At 54.9% G+C, this 14,690-nt stretch overlaps 1 protein-coding gene across 7 annotated transcripts in view; it reads right to left on the reverse strand.

The window, feature by feature from the left end:
- CRHR2 (corticotropin releasing hormone receptor 2) overlaps window positions 1-14,690 on the reverse strand; it is a 44,463-nt gene that overhangs the window by 22,391 nt on the left and 7,382 nt on the right. For 3 of the 7 annotated variants that reach the window (XM_082397974.1, XM_082397973.1, XM_082397977.1), the window contains exons 2-4: window positions 12,680-12,773; window positions 12,307-12,549; window positions 5,683-5,808 (exon numbers count right to left, since the gene is read on the reverse strand). In XM_082397974.1, coding sequence (XP_082254100.1) covers window positions 5,683-5,808; window positions 12,307-12,549; window positions 12,680-12,773 — 463 coding nt within the window. Of the gene's footprint in view, window positions 1-5,682; window positions 5,809-5,968; window positions 6,486-12,306; window positions 12,550-12,679; window positions 12,774-14,690 lie in introns of those variants that run through there. The other 4 variants (XM_082397976.1, XM_082397975.1, XM_082397979.1 and 1 more) reach the window with 3 other exon arrangements.

Raw genomic sequence — 14,690 nt, forward strand, 5'->3', positions numbered from 1 at the left:
AAAGTGTCTTTTCCTCTCTGGTCCAGTCATTTCCCAGTCTTAAGCAGCAGGTGCGGGGAGGGCTGAACTCAGCACAGAAGGCCTCACAGCTGGGAAGTTCTCAGGTGTCTGGATGGCCAGAGGGGCGTCCTTTCTGCTCTGTCTCTCTTTCCTCCTCCTTCCCTCAGCCAGACCCTCAGTGATGGTCATGCCTGTCCCACTTTCCCTCTCTCCCAGCAGGGGACAGTTCTTACACACAGGGTAACTGCTGACCCTTGGGCTTCAGGGGTCAGGGTGTGGTTGGGTCTCACTGGGGACTGGGAATGCAGACCTGAGTTCCTGGAGTCACAGTTTCTATTCCTCAACCCAGGGGGCCATCTACCTGGGACCCTCCCTGAGGCTACACCCCAGCACCAGGCCTGTCCTCAACACATGTAATGTCCCCACTGCTTCAAGACCTTCAAGAACCACTCCCACCCCCTCCAGGAAGCCTTCCAGGAATGCTCCAGTGCCCACCAAACCCATCTTTCCAATCCCTGATGGCTGATTTGTGTGAGCTTGGTCTTTAAGCAGCCTGGGGCTCTCTGAGGACAGGGCTCAGCCTTTCTCATCACCCTTGGCTCCTGAGCACAAGCAGGCAGACCCAGTGGGAAGACCCCTGTGGCTGGAGACCACCTAGTTTATGTGTTTCCATTTTAACACAACTAGGGCTTCAGAATGTCTCTAGACTGGGGTTCTGGGAAGTGGACACCCCCAAGTCCTCCCCAAAGGGTTGGGTTAGGTGAGGCATCTCTTCCCCTGTCCTGGCAGATGCCTCAGTATTGATGGGCCTGCCATTCTCAGCAGGACATGGTCCTGTGAGCCTGAGGTCAAGGAGCCGAGGCTGAGCCGGGCTGGGCTTGGTGATTCCGCAGGAGGAAAATGACCCTGTCCACGAGGCTGCGGGACCCTCTTTGCAGCCACGAGGACCACAGGGACAGGCAAGAGGAGGTGCCTGAGTAGGGCAGATAGAATGAGGGATGGGAGGAGGGAGAGATAGAGGATTTGGGGAGAAGGGAGGGAGGGAGGGAGGGGGATGGAGAGAGGGGTAGGGGGAGGGAGAGAGAGAGAGGAAGGAAGGGAGCTGGAGAGGGAAGATGGAGGGAGGGAGGGAGGGAAAGAGAATCACATATATAGAAAACAAGATAGAGACTGAGAAATACACAGAGACATACACACAGAAAGAGACAGAGAGAAAATGCACCCAGAGACAGAGATAGAACCACACCTAGAAATAGAAACAGAGATAGAGCCATGGAGACAAAGAGAGCAACACAGAGAGAGACACGCACATAGAGATGGGCACAGGAGTGGAATACAGGTGAGAGGTGGGAGGAAAATGGAATACAGTGCCCACCTCCGGCCAGACCACTGCTGGGCTAATCCACTTCCCTTCTCCCTACAGACAGGGAGACTGAGGCCCAGGAAGGGGGTGGGACTTGCCCCAGGTTCTACTGTGTATGGATATTATGATAGTTTTGGGTGGCCCAGAATTTGAACCTGATTCCCATATGGGCTCAGGGTAACCTGGGAGAGGCAGAGAACACCTTCTGCCATAGGGCTGAAATGCCAGGCCCTCACCTTCTAGGCTCCCTTGTAGCCAGAGCTGGAGTGTGGGACCCAAAGCTCCACACTCCCCCCACCTCAACAGATGCACTGGCCCCGAGGAAATCAGTGAGCTGGGGGCCCACAAAATGGAGATGGGCAGAAGGTTTCCTGGGGACCACTGCAGGAAGCTTAAGAACCCAAGGCAGTGATGACAGGAGGGCCATGGCCCATCTGGTGGCCAGGGCTCGTGGCGTTGTCAGGGCCCACTCAGGGAGAGTAGGAGTTCCCTCACTGGGCCAGCTCTGCCCTGAGTTCTTGGCTGGGGACCCCATTTCTGGTTCTGGTTCTCCGTTCCATCCAGTAATTCTGTAAGCTCCCCAATAGCCTTTCAACAAATTCCTTCTCTGTTTAACCCATCGGATTTGCTTTCTCAGAGGCAGCAGAGCCTTAGTTAGAATCCTTGTTGTTATAAGCTGTGCGACTTTGGGAAAGTCACTTAACTTCTCTGTGCCTCAGTTTCCCCATGTGTAATATGAAGATAATACTATGTCTCTGTCATTGGGTGTGTGTAAAGATTAATGAGTTAAGACAGGTCAAATGACAGTACAGACACACAGAACCTGCGCCAGGTGGGGGAAAACACTGGAGGGGACTCGGACACGTGGACACTTAACTGGGTTCTGCCATGACGAGCATGTGTGGCCTTGAACAAGTCTCTTCCCTTCCCTTGGCCATTGCTGCATCTGGAAACAGTCTCTGGGTAAGAATAACAAGGCTCTGACCAAGTCTCCCACACTTGCTACCTGTAGCTGTTAGCTAACCACACAAGAACTCCTGAATACCTTGTCTCCAGACCAAGGCACTAGCCTGGGCTTCCTCATCCAGCCAATTGCTTTCTCCACATCTTCACTCAGATGTCCCTCCAGCTCCTCAGAGTCCACATATCCTCTACTGTGCTCAGCATTTTCCTAGTGTGGTCCCTGAATCCTCCCTCTTCCCTGTCTCATCCCAGTCTTGTCAGTTACAAATGCATCCATGCCCTCTTCTGCTCTCGCAGCCTCCACTTGACCTGGGTCAGTCACAGTAGCCTCCTAACCCCTCCTTTTGCCACCAGAGACTCTGTGCCCCAAAGCTGAGCTCCTCTGCTCACAAGCTCCCCTAGGCTCCCTCCTGCACCAAAGGTGAAGTCCTCTGCAATACCGTGCGTCATCTGACCAGCATCCATCCATCTGGTCTCATCTGCTTCTTTCTCCTACTACCTGTGCTCCATATGACACTGGCCAGTCCCGAGGCACAAAGCACGGTCCTCATCTCTTCCCCTAGACTTACTATACTTTCACCTACTAAAATCCCACCTGTCCCTAGAAGTCCAGCTCAGAGGCTAAACCCTCCCTGATCCTCCAGGGTAAAGGCATGAGTCTTTTCCTGTCCCTCTAAGCTCTTCTTGCAAAACTGTCTCTCATGGATGTGGTGCTGCCCGGTGGTTAAGAGTGATGGCTGAAGGAGCTGATTATAACCTTGAAAAAAGTGACTTCATGTCTCTGAGCCTCAGTTTTCTCATCTGCAATATGGGCATAAGAGCAGTACATATCTCAGGGGGCCTTAGGGAGGTGGGGATGATGGGATTATGTATGCAAAGCTCTCAGCGGTAGCTGGCACCTGGACCATGATCCACACTTGGTAGCTTTGTGGCCGATTCTCTGTGCTCAGCTGAGTGGACGAAAGTACACGAGGACTGTTGCCTAAGCTTCTGTCCCATGCGGGCAATGCCCGCCCTCTAAAACATGAGGCTTCAGCGGGGGTCTGGCTGTAGCATAACAAAATTAGGCAGGAAGAGGAGCCGGGACCCTTCCTCCTCTTCCCCCAGGCTTCTCATAGGAGCTTTTTCCCTCCCCGTGTCCTTCTTTCTCCAGGAAAGATCCCACTGAAAAGGCAAACAGAGCAGGAGGAAGCGGTGGCTAGGAGGCAGGGGAGGAGAGAAATCAATCACCCCATTGCCATTGCCATTAGCTACCTCGGCTCTTCCCACCTCAGCCGCCACACTGGTTAATGGCAATGCTGCTTCTGTCCCACATGCTTCTCCCATTCGCCAGCAGTCAGAGTGCGGGCAGCACTTTGGTCCAAATGAAGAAAACTGTTCATTAGTACCACGGGCTAATTGGCACTACGTTTGCCAACCTCCGTGGCACCCTGACCTTTTTTCAGCTTCTCATTTGACGTGATGTGAGTGGTCTGGTACGTGTTGCGGCACCTCCTTTGGGAAGTCTTCTCGCCTCCCCTCCCCTCTTCCTCCTCATCCCATAGCCCCCTTGCACTCCCCAGTCAGGGCGTTTATCACTCTGCATCCCTTTTGTCTGTTGCAATTGTGAGTGGGGGCCTCAATGCCAGTCAGTGGCTAGCACATAGTAGCTGTTTAATAAACTGTTTGAATACTGTGCTCAGCTTGGCCATGGAGAAGAGATCCAGGCCCTGTCCTTGGGGGCTCCAGGCTGGTTGGGGAGAGAGGGGACAGCTCAGGCTGTAGGAACCAGAGCCGAGCTGCCTCAGGTCCACAGGCCGTGGGGTGGAGGGGCCGTATCACCTCACTTAGCGCTTGGTCTCCGGGCTCAGACTGAGTCAGGGCCCCTGATCTCCACTGCCCCACCCCACACGGCTCACAAGATCCTAAAAATACAGTTTTATAATCTCAGGACTGGGAAGGAGCGTGGAAGCCATTCCTTCTGCTTGCACATCTCCTGGGTCAGAGACCTCACCTCCTCCCAGGGAGGTGTGTTTTAATCATGGATAGGAAGTGTGGTCAGATGACGCAGAAATCTTCCTCAGCAGCCCCACTACCTCTCTCACTCCCTTCCATTAGGAGCACCACTGCCATTGGACTCCAAGCACAGCTGTTCTCTGGGACACGAGAGCCCTCCGCTGGTGCAGACAGGGGAATGCCGCTCAGCCTCAGATGCAGATGCTACCGTCTAGCCCTCTAACCATCTCTCGGGGTGAAGGCCTGAGTTTGGACAGGCATGTGTGTGTGTGTGTGCGCACGAGTGAGGTGACAGGTGAGCTGTGCCACTATTCAGACACACATTCAGAGACAGGTTGCTATGATGTTTCCAGGATGAGGGGCTTCAGACAAACAGATGCCCTCCACTCTTGCCCAGCGTCTCAGAAGGCTCTTTGCTGGTGGGGCGGGGCTGGAGATGCGAGTGGCTGTTCAGGGTGGGTTAGTGATGCTGCATTCCACAGTCTCACAAGACACTCCCACTTGGCTCCCATCAGACCCTCCACAGGGCATAGACTCAGGCACCCCACCCCGCCACTCCCAGAGCCCATCCGGAACAACCCCACCTGGATGCTGTGTGACTCCTGTAGCCTCTGCTGCCGTCTTCCCCAGAGTGTCAAGCCAGCCGGTGATTGGCCAGGAGGAAGGAGAGCACAGGCTGTTCTCCCAGGGAGTGGGGGTGGGCGGTCCTGATTCAGACACCATGCGTTACCTGGGTAGCAGCAGTAGTGCTGACCACCGCCCCGGACTCACAGCCCAGAGGGCCGGTCCGGGGACATTTGGGTAGGGAAGAGGCTACACCCCACACTCCGGCCCAGAAACGGCTACGCTTTGCATGTCCCCCAACACAAGCCTCACCCCATTTTTCCTGCCTCCTGCTCTCCTCCTCTCCCACAGTAGAGTCTGATCGTGGCACTCACCCTGGAGGTTGGGAACTTAGCCTATGCGCCCCACCCCTTCCCACCTCCCCGGGGAGATGGGGGGCGGAAACTGGCTAAACAAAGAGACGCCCTAATGGAGAAACTTCAGGCACCAAGAGTATATAATGTGGGAGAGAGGTTTGTCCTCAAAAGGAAGGAAGTACTTCCTTCTCTCCTTTCTGGGCTCTCAGCGCATTGGAGCACGGGAATCGTGGGCAAATCACCGCCTTACTGAGGTCTGAAGCTAACAGTGAGGTAGGGGCAGAGGGAGCGCCCACAGTATTATGTCTTTAACGCCGGCCGTAGGACGGTGCCACCGCCCTTAGGTCTTCGACGCTGGGTCCGGAGCCCTCGCTACCCCCTAAACCGCCCTCCTGGGAGGCGGGTGCTGAACCCGCGGCGGAGGGTCCGGGGGACACTCACGGGTCGTGTTGTACTTGACGCCGTTGAAGTACTCGGGGCACTGCCTCTCCACCAGAGCTCCGGCCGCGCTCCGGGGCCAGCACGTCCCGATCTGGTCCAAGGTCGTGTTGCAGTAGGAGTAGGGACCTGCAACGGGAGAGAGCAGAGCGGGGCTCAGAGGGGTTGCTGGGGGCGCGGAGCACCGCAGGACGTAGGGCGCGAGGCGCTCGGAGCGCGGGGTCCTGGGGGCACCCAGCGTGCCAGGGAAGGAGCTCGCGCCGACCCGGTCCGCTCGCCTCCCGCCTACCCTCGGGGTCCAGGGGCAGCCCCCAGCCGTCCAAGAGCAGCTCTTCTGCCAGCTCCAGGCTGCAGTTGGCCTCCAGCAGGCTGCGGAGCAGTGCCGCGTCCATCGCGCCCCGGAGCCGCGCGCCGAGAGGGAGTGTGAGTGCGCGTCCGGCGTGGCTGCCAGGGGCTGGGTTCAAGAGTGAGCGGCCGAGAGAGCGCAGGGTCCTGGCCCTGCTCGCCCAGCCCGACCTTTCGGACAGCCTCCGGACGCTGCGCCGGATCGCCCGGAGCTGCCAAGTCGGGACCTTGGCGGAGAGGAGCTGCAGAGCGCACGGAGCTGCCAGTCCACCCGCTAGGTCGCGGCCAATGGCGGCACCAGGGGGCGGGGCCAGGCGGCTCCTCTCGCCCTGGCCCAGGCTCCCGCCCCCGGCCCACCAGCCCTGCCCTGGGTCCGCCTTCTCAGGCCCGGGCAAGGTCCGGGGGAGGGTGGCGGGAATGGAGAGTGTGGGCCTGGTGGGCGGAATGACCCGTCCGAGGATCGAGGCCCAGGGGTTGCATGGCGCAGCAAAGCGTGCCCGCCCGCCCGAGGAGCCAGAATTGGGTGGCTCGCCGCCTGACTTTCTCCTCCTTGAGGGAGGACACTGGAGGGGGCGACAGAGGGAGTGGCGAGTCCACGTGCAGATGTGCGCTCTAGAAAAGTCCCATTGGCCTCTGGGAAGGAAGTGGATTGGAGGGGCTTCGAGGGAAGCAAGGCAGCCACTGAAGAGTCTAGTGAGATCAAATGGCCTGAATGGGTGCAGACCCGGACCAAGCCGTGGGGGCCGGGATGGAGAGGGACTTCGGGGAGTGCCAGCCCTGGTGAGGAGGAACTGGAGGGAGGAGTGGGTGGGTGGTTTCCAGCACGAGCCAGGGGCCAGGGGTAATGCTAGGTCTGCCGCTTGGGTGACTGGGGGCGGGGTGGTGTTGCCATTTAATGACATGGAGAAGTCCAGGGGAGAATCTGGCTGAAATTATCTGGAGGATTTCAAACACCCGGGTCTTACTGCCCTGGGTTTCAGAGGGAATAAAGTGAGAAGTGAGACCCTCTTTTCCTCTTGGCTTGGGCAGGGCTGCCTGAAACTGGTTCCACACCTGTGTGTGTGTGTGTGTGTGTGTGTGTGTGTAGGAGAGATCAGACCCCATAGCAAGTGTGGAGGAGCTAAAAACCTTTATTTGGAATTTGCCTGGGCCCCTCAGGACTGCCTGCTCCATAATTCCCTGTGGTTCCACTCCGAGTGCCTAGGGCAGGCCCACTGCTCATGCCTGCTGAGTGGGGGGATCTGGGCTCAAGAGACAGGGCCTGGGGTGTTGTTCACCCCAACTCAATCTCTACTCCCCCTGTCTCTGTCTCTACTCTCTATGCATTTTACCCCAATTCTCACCCTCTCTTCTGGGGCAGTTTCTCCATCAATGACATGTTCTTAGAGGCCCCTCCCAGCCCTGACAATCTCTGGTTCTGAGTTATGAGATGCAAAGGCAGACGTACAAAGGAAGATGTACATGTGTGTGAACGTGTGTGTGAGTGTATGTGTTTCTGTCTTCAGAGGGCAGGGAGAGCTGGGACCCAGTCCCAGCTGGGCTGGAAGCCCCAGGGGAGCTAGACCTATCCCTTCTTGCCATCCTCCACTGGGAACAAAGCTGCCAGAGAAGGCTGAGACCACCCTGAGCCAGCATTATACCCTGAGCAGGGAGAGGAGAAGCAGGCTGGGCTGCCTTTGTGTGCTCCAATCTCACCAGCCTCCATATTAATGCTGCTGTCACTGCCCAGGCAGAGTCAGAGAGCACTGAGACCAGGGCTGAGCACAGGAATCTCTCCAGGGCCAGCTGATTGGCAGGTACAAGGTGCAGACCAGCCAGCCAGGTCTGTCTTCTGCCTTTTGAATGGACAGAGCCCTTGGCTCAGCTCGGGCAGCTGCAGAGGCAGAGGTCCCTTAGTGTCCCTAATAACCAGTGCCAGGAGCAGGTGAGGATCAGTTGAGTCCCAACTCCAACCCTAGGCAGAGTCCTGTTGCCAGTCCCAGGCTGAGATTCGGCCCTGGTCCCAGATTGAGCCCTGCCTCACAGGGTCCCACATAGGCTAGAGTGTGGCCGGCAGGATCAGCCCATTTCTTCATTGGGAATTAGTCTCATTCATGCACAAAGGAGGGCTCTCCACACACTGATCCCAGCACAGGGGGAAAAGGAGAGATCAAGCTAAGTTGTTAACCTGTTCATCACCAGAGCCACAGCACAGGAAAAGCAGCTATCTCATGGGGTGGTGAGTACCCCGTGACCATAGGCCAAGGACTTATCATCTCACATGAAGAATGGAAGGTTGGCCTGGGTGACCTGGACTGCTCTTAACTGGGACAGCACATGGGATATAGGTTCCTCTGGGAAGTGACCATTTCAGGGGCAGAGGCAAAGTTCATTCTGCGTCTTGACGGGACAGTCAGGGCCTGAGCACAGGCCCACAGACCTGGGGTTCCCTGGTTTCCAGGATGCAGGGCCATTTCGTCATGGAGTTTATTATCATAGGTATGACTGTCTGTTATTCTAGATGTGACAGAGAGGAAAATGAAAAAAGGAGCGGCTTTGGAACAAATTGATTTTACAGCTCAGTTTAGTGTCCGCAAATAGGTAAACGAGGAAGATATTGTAAAGAGCGAAAACTTTCCTCACTTAGATTAAAATCAACTACAATTAATAAAGTCTGGGACTTTTTGCTAGCTAAGGAAGCAGAGGTGGGTGGGAGGTCCCTGGGATGGAGGTGAGCTCCCAGGCCAGGCATTGGGGCAGCGGTATTTGGGACAGTCTGTGTGCCCCCAGGCTGGTGGGACAGGTTGCAAATAAGTTCAGGGAAGTGTGACAGGTGCTGGGGAAGATACCTGGGTGTCATGAGCAGAGCGGGGGTGGGTCAGGTGCCTCTGGCCCACCTCTGATGTCAGCTGCAGTGGCAGTGGATGGTCCTCCAGCGCACAGCTAACACCGGATAGGCGTGCACAGCACAATGGAAAGACACACGGTGTCTCGCACAGTCGTGTGTCTGCACAGCACACACACGTTCTCTCACTCATCCCACCACCCATCAAACGTCAGCTAGAAAACAGGATTTGAGGGGACAGAGTCTGCCTTTGCATGTCTGATGGGGCTGTGCTCTGTCAGGCTGAAGAGACAGGGAGTATGCAGGGCTGGGACAGGTTGTGGGGTTCACTGCAGTTACAGTGGGACTGCTGAGGACATGGAGGCCTGGGAGAGGCTAGAAGGTGCCCCTCTCTTGCCCTGCAGCACTGGGGACAGTGCCCCCGGCCAGGCCAGATACTCCTTCCCCATCCTACCCCACTCCACGTTGGCACAGGGGAGATGGCCTGGTGTCTTCAGGTTGAGCCTTGGGATCAGGCTTCAGGCCCCTGGCAACCGTCCAACCCCACACTGTCATTTACAGATGGCCAAAGGGAGGCCCAGAGGAGGAAAAGGAACTTCCTCTCCAACAGCTCCCAGGCCTTCCTCATCTCCACAGCAGACTGGGCTCCTTGTCTCCTTCACTGGGGGAGGAAGTGATTTCTCTAAGACCGTGTGACTTCTTCTCACAAGAGCGGCTCCCCATTGCCCTCGGGACAGAGCCCAGCTCTTTAGCACCGCAAACAACATTCTTCATGATTGTCTATTCCCCATCCTCTCGCTCCTGCTCAACTTGAGATGCACTTTGGAACAACTCGCCATTCCCTGGGAACATTCTCTACCTCTGTACCTTCGCATGTGCCGTTCCCTCTGCCGGGAATGCCCTTACCGCTGTGCTCCAGTTAGCCTAGCCGACTCCCATTCACCCTTCTAATGTTCAGCTTAGCTCTCACCTCCTTTGTCTTGTCTGGGGTGGGTGGCCCTTCTCCGTGCCTCCGTCTGCTGGGTGCTGGTCGACGTCACATCAAGGTTGATGGTTTTTCTACTGTGACTCCCAGAGGGCAGGGCTGGTCATGTTCACTAAGCAGTCCCCAGCACCCATCAGAATGCTCCAGGCCTGTGCTCAGTGAGTCACCACTGAAAGAACAAATGCCCTGGCAGCAGCCCTGTCTCCCAGACCAAGGTTCTCTTCCCATTTGACCAGCCCTGGGGTGTGTGTGTGTGTGTGTGTATGTGTGTATTGGATTAGGGAGTTATTTCAAGGAATCCTTGATTCCATCTGGATCCTTATATTGCCTATGGACTGAAAAAATAATATGCCTTACAACTTACAGTATATGCTCTATTAGATTCCTCTGTGATGAATAAAACAGAAATAATCCACATAAAGCCTGCCTTAAGTCTCTTGTGATTATGTGTGTTTTTCCTTTATTTGGACCTCAAGGGAATGCATTTTAATTGATCAGAGTCTTTGATTCATGACCTCTTGTCATCATTAGCCCATATATGGCCCAACTTTATTTTATTTTAGTCTTTTCTTTTATGGAAGTTTGTATGTAGTAGCACATATAAGGAATCTATTGCCCAATCCAAAACTAGATCATTACCAATCACTTACGAATTTATCTATATACTCCTCCCTCAGAGGGAACATTCTTTTGAATGTTGTGTTTATCATTCCTTTGCTCTTAGTTTTTTCAGTTTTATCGCATGAATGTACGTCAAAACAATAGGTTGTTTGTTTCTACTTGTTTCTGAACGTTGTTAGTCAATATGCATTATCTCGATCAGTGGACACCTAAAAGGAGATCCCTACCATGTGGGGACCTGAGAAACTATCCCTGAAGTCCGAGGGCATCCTAACAGCCTGCATGTCCCACCGCAGGGCACGGTTAATGAAGGATGATGCGTCCCCACCGTGGCCACTAGGCAGCACCACAGCAACGTGGTGGATGAATAATTAATGACACAGGGAAATGTTCACTCCGAATTACAAGAGGAAAAAGCAGGTTACAAAACTGTGGACACAGGATCATTCCAGTTTTGTGGAGGAAAGAAAAAAAGAAAACACATGAGGCTCTATGGTTTGATAAACCTCTGGCGGATGTAAACATTATAAAAAACTCCTGCGTTGTGGGATAATGAGTACTTATCGTCTTCTTCGGTTTTTAAAAATATTTTTTTCCAAATTAAATATATGTAATATGTATTCCATTTATAAACAGATGGATGATATTACAAGTCAAGCAGGGCAGAGCTCGTGTTTGGAGAGGCTGGGACTCTCTCCACTAGGCTCAGTGGTGGGGAGGATGCGTATCACCCGCCAGGGGTCACGGGGAAGGCGAGGGTCCATGCCACGCACTGGGCAAAGAGGGAGGGCAGGGAGAAGGTGGTGGATTTGCTGATGAACAAGTGTTGCCTCTGAGAGCAAAGAGTTCTGGCGAGGGGAGGGTGGGAGCTCTCCTGAAATGGGGGGCCTCCATTTTTTGCCCGATGGCTGCTTGACACGCTGGTGTAGCCATGGTCTCTCTTTCAACCTTCACAGTAAGCCTCTGAGGTCGACTTTGACCAATTGTTAACAGATGAGGAAACTGAGGCTCAGATGTTATAGGCTGAATAGTGTCCCCCAAATCCATATGTTGAAGCCCCAATCCTTAATACATCAGAATTTGACTGTATTTGGAGATAGGTTCTTTAAAGAGGTCATTGCTTTAAAATGAGGTCATTAGGGTGGGCCCTAATCCAATGCGACGAGGGTCCTTGTAAAAAAAGGAGATTAGGACACAGACGCACGCAGGGGGAAGACCATGTGAAGACACAGGGAGAAGACGGCCATCTACCAGCCAAGGAGAGAAGCCTCAGAAGGAACCAACTCTGTTGACACCTTGGTCTTGGACTTTTAAGGTCCAGAGTCATGAGAAAATAAATTTCTGTTGTTTAAGCTACCCAGTCTGTGGTATTTTACAGCAGCCCAAGCAAATTAATACAGATGGGTTGGCTGACTCGTCCAGGGTCACAAAGTTGTTAGGTGGAAGAGCTAGGATCCAGACTTGGGTCTGTCTAACCCTAACACCTGAACTCTCGACCACTCCACTGTTAAGGAGGGCAGAAAACAAGGTTTTCCTCTTTATGCATGACTTGGGCTGCGTTTGGTGCTGGGTCCCAGTTCTGGCCAGCACCCTAGTCTCCTTGTGTTCCGGCAGTAGCTCCAGATCCCAAGGGCACCCACAGCCCTCCTCCTTCCTTGCTGCTTCTGTGGATGCAGCCCTGAGAAGGCCAGGACACTGGGCGGGGCCTTGGGGACATCTTTCCAGAGCCCGTTAAGGCCCGGGGCTCTTCTGAGTTAGCTCTGCAGTGGCTAACCCTGACTCTGAATCAGCCGCCAGGAAACTCTAAGGGGTCAGAACTCAGGGTCCCAGCTGCTACTTCACAGGTTCTTACCAGGAGGTAACATCTGTAGCCACGGCAAAGGGAGAATGTGTTTTACACCTTCTTGCTGGAGTTTGAGAGCAGCAAGGTGCCCCCTCCTCGGGCACCTGAATGCCAGGCCAGCCAGCTTCCTTGGGTGTAGACGCAGGGAGCCGGGAGCTGGAGAAGGACTCCCGGCCAAGTTCTTAATCATCGGTGAAGGACCTGAGCCCCAGTGGGGAAGGGGCTGCCCAAGGACAGACACAAGGCCCGGGCCTGGAAGCCAGTCACCCATCACCACCTGCTGAGCTGGGGCTGGCCTGGGAGAGCCCGCTTCTCCTCCAGGCCCTGGGCCCGCCCTCAGCTTCCGGGCTCTACCGCCGGTGGTGGCAGGGGGCTGGCATACCTGAGAGGTTGGTGAGGGTCGTGATTGCGTGGCAGTACTGTTCCAGTAGCATCCACACGGGCTGGTCTCTGGGTGCCTGGCTGGGCCCGGCCGCCTAGAGGACAGGAGAAATGAGGGTCAGGCCCTGGCCATACAGTGACAGCACATGTCTGCCTGTCCCCCACCCCACCCCGCCTCGTCCTGTCACTCATCCCATACCCTCTATTGTACAGAGGAGAAAACAGAGGAGGGAGATGCCCAAGGCCACACAGCAGAACAGCAGCCTGGCCAGACCTGGAACCCTGAAAAGGCCTTAGAAGTGGTCTAGTGCATCTTGGCTCCCAAGGGAAGACTAATGCTCTGTCCATCCCTTGGCCCCCAAAGGTGTCTTCTTCCGGATGGGATGTGCCCTGTGTCCTTCTGTCACCAAAGCTGGGGTGGGGGTGTCCGCCAGCCCTTCGTTTCCCCAGCAAACATTTGTACTGTGCCTACTGTGTGTCAGGCTCTGGCTGGGGGACACGGTGTCCTCAGGGTAGTCCCAGGCCAGGTAGGGATCCCCTAGACTTGGAAGGTGCAGAAAAGAGGGGAGAAGAGTGGATGATTTGACTTTGTTTCTCTGTCACACAGGTAAACAGGCAGTTACAAATGTTAACCCATGGGACTCCTAACTTGGACTTGGGAAGACAGGGGAGGCTTCCTGGAGGAGGTGGCACTTTGGGGGCAACCAGACAGATGAGTAGGGGAAAAGGAAGGAAACACTGTGCCAATGTGAGCCCTTGCCAGGGAACAAACGTGATTGTTGCAACAACGGCAATTCCATCCAAAAGACAGAAACCATCTAGGATCCCATCTCCTGAAAAAATCATGAGGGAGTGCTGGATGTAGAGGGACAAAGTAGATGTGGTTATCTCTGCCCTTCAGGGGACCATCTTCTGGAGGGAAAGATGGATGGGTAATCAACTTGTTAAAAGATGGATGGGTAATCAACTTGTTACAGTGTCTACAATTTGCTGAGAAGGAATAAGGTAGCATCACAGAGGAGGTCATGCTGATGTGGGCTTTGAAGGTTGAATAGGAGTTTGCCCAGCTGATAAGGGTGGGGCCAGGAAAGGCATCCTAGATAGAGAGCAAAACAAGTGCAAAGGCAGAGAGGCTGGAAAGTGCATGGTGTGAGACTGAACAAATGCAATGCCGTCTAAAATTCTAACCCTTGTCTCCCATTCTTTCCAAGACCACCACTTCTCTTACCTTGTGGCCAGTGCGTGCGCGCACTTGTGCATGTGTATGCAAGGTGATTTTTGCACGTCCCCCCAACACTGATATTCCTGATCCTGGGATTCTGGAAGGCACTACCCCACTAGTGGGCAGCCCCTCCCCTTTCTCCTGCCTGTCAGATATTTCCATCCTGGCAGCTGGGTCAATGTTTGCCCCAGGATGTCCCCAGGACCAGAGCCCAACAGCCCTCAAACATCACGTTCCCCACGTCGGGCTCAGTCCATTTCCTGTGCTGGGGCTGGAGGCTGCATGCTCTGCCTCACCACGCCGGCCTGGAGCTCCTAATTAATGACCCCGCTCGGTCAGGTGGGAGAGCCGAGGACGGCACAGCCACCACTTACAGGCACTCACTGCACCTGGGTTCTGCCAACTGTCTCCACAGGGCTGGAGGCAGGAGGAAGCGCTGGGAAGCAGAGGTGCTGTGTGTGAGATTAGTGTGTGTGCAAGGGGTATGTGTGCGGGGTGTGTATATGTCTGTGTGGGGTGTGTGGTTGTGTGTGTGAGTAGTATGTGTATAGTGCGTGTAGTGTGTGTGCGTCTGGCTGCTGTGAGGGGCTTCCTGAGCCCTCAGCCGGGAGCTCTGGCCGCTCGGCCTGCAGGACAGACACTGGGGGCCATGGTCTTGCTGTTCACATACCCCAGGGCTGCCAGGAGCTCCCCAGCATCAGCTTCTCGGGCATCATGAAGGCCTGGCTGTGCAGGGAGCCACCTGCCAGGGGTGAGGTGGGCTGGGGAGGGGACACTCTGGGTCCTGGGA

Source organism: Balaenoptera borealis (assembly GCF_965194805.1).
Source record: "Balaenoptera borealis genome assembly, chromosome: 7".
NCBI lineage: Eukaryota > Metazoa > Chordata > Mammalia > Artiodactyla > Balaenopteridae > Balaenoptera > Balaenoptera borealis.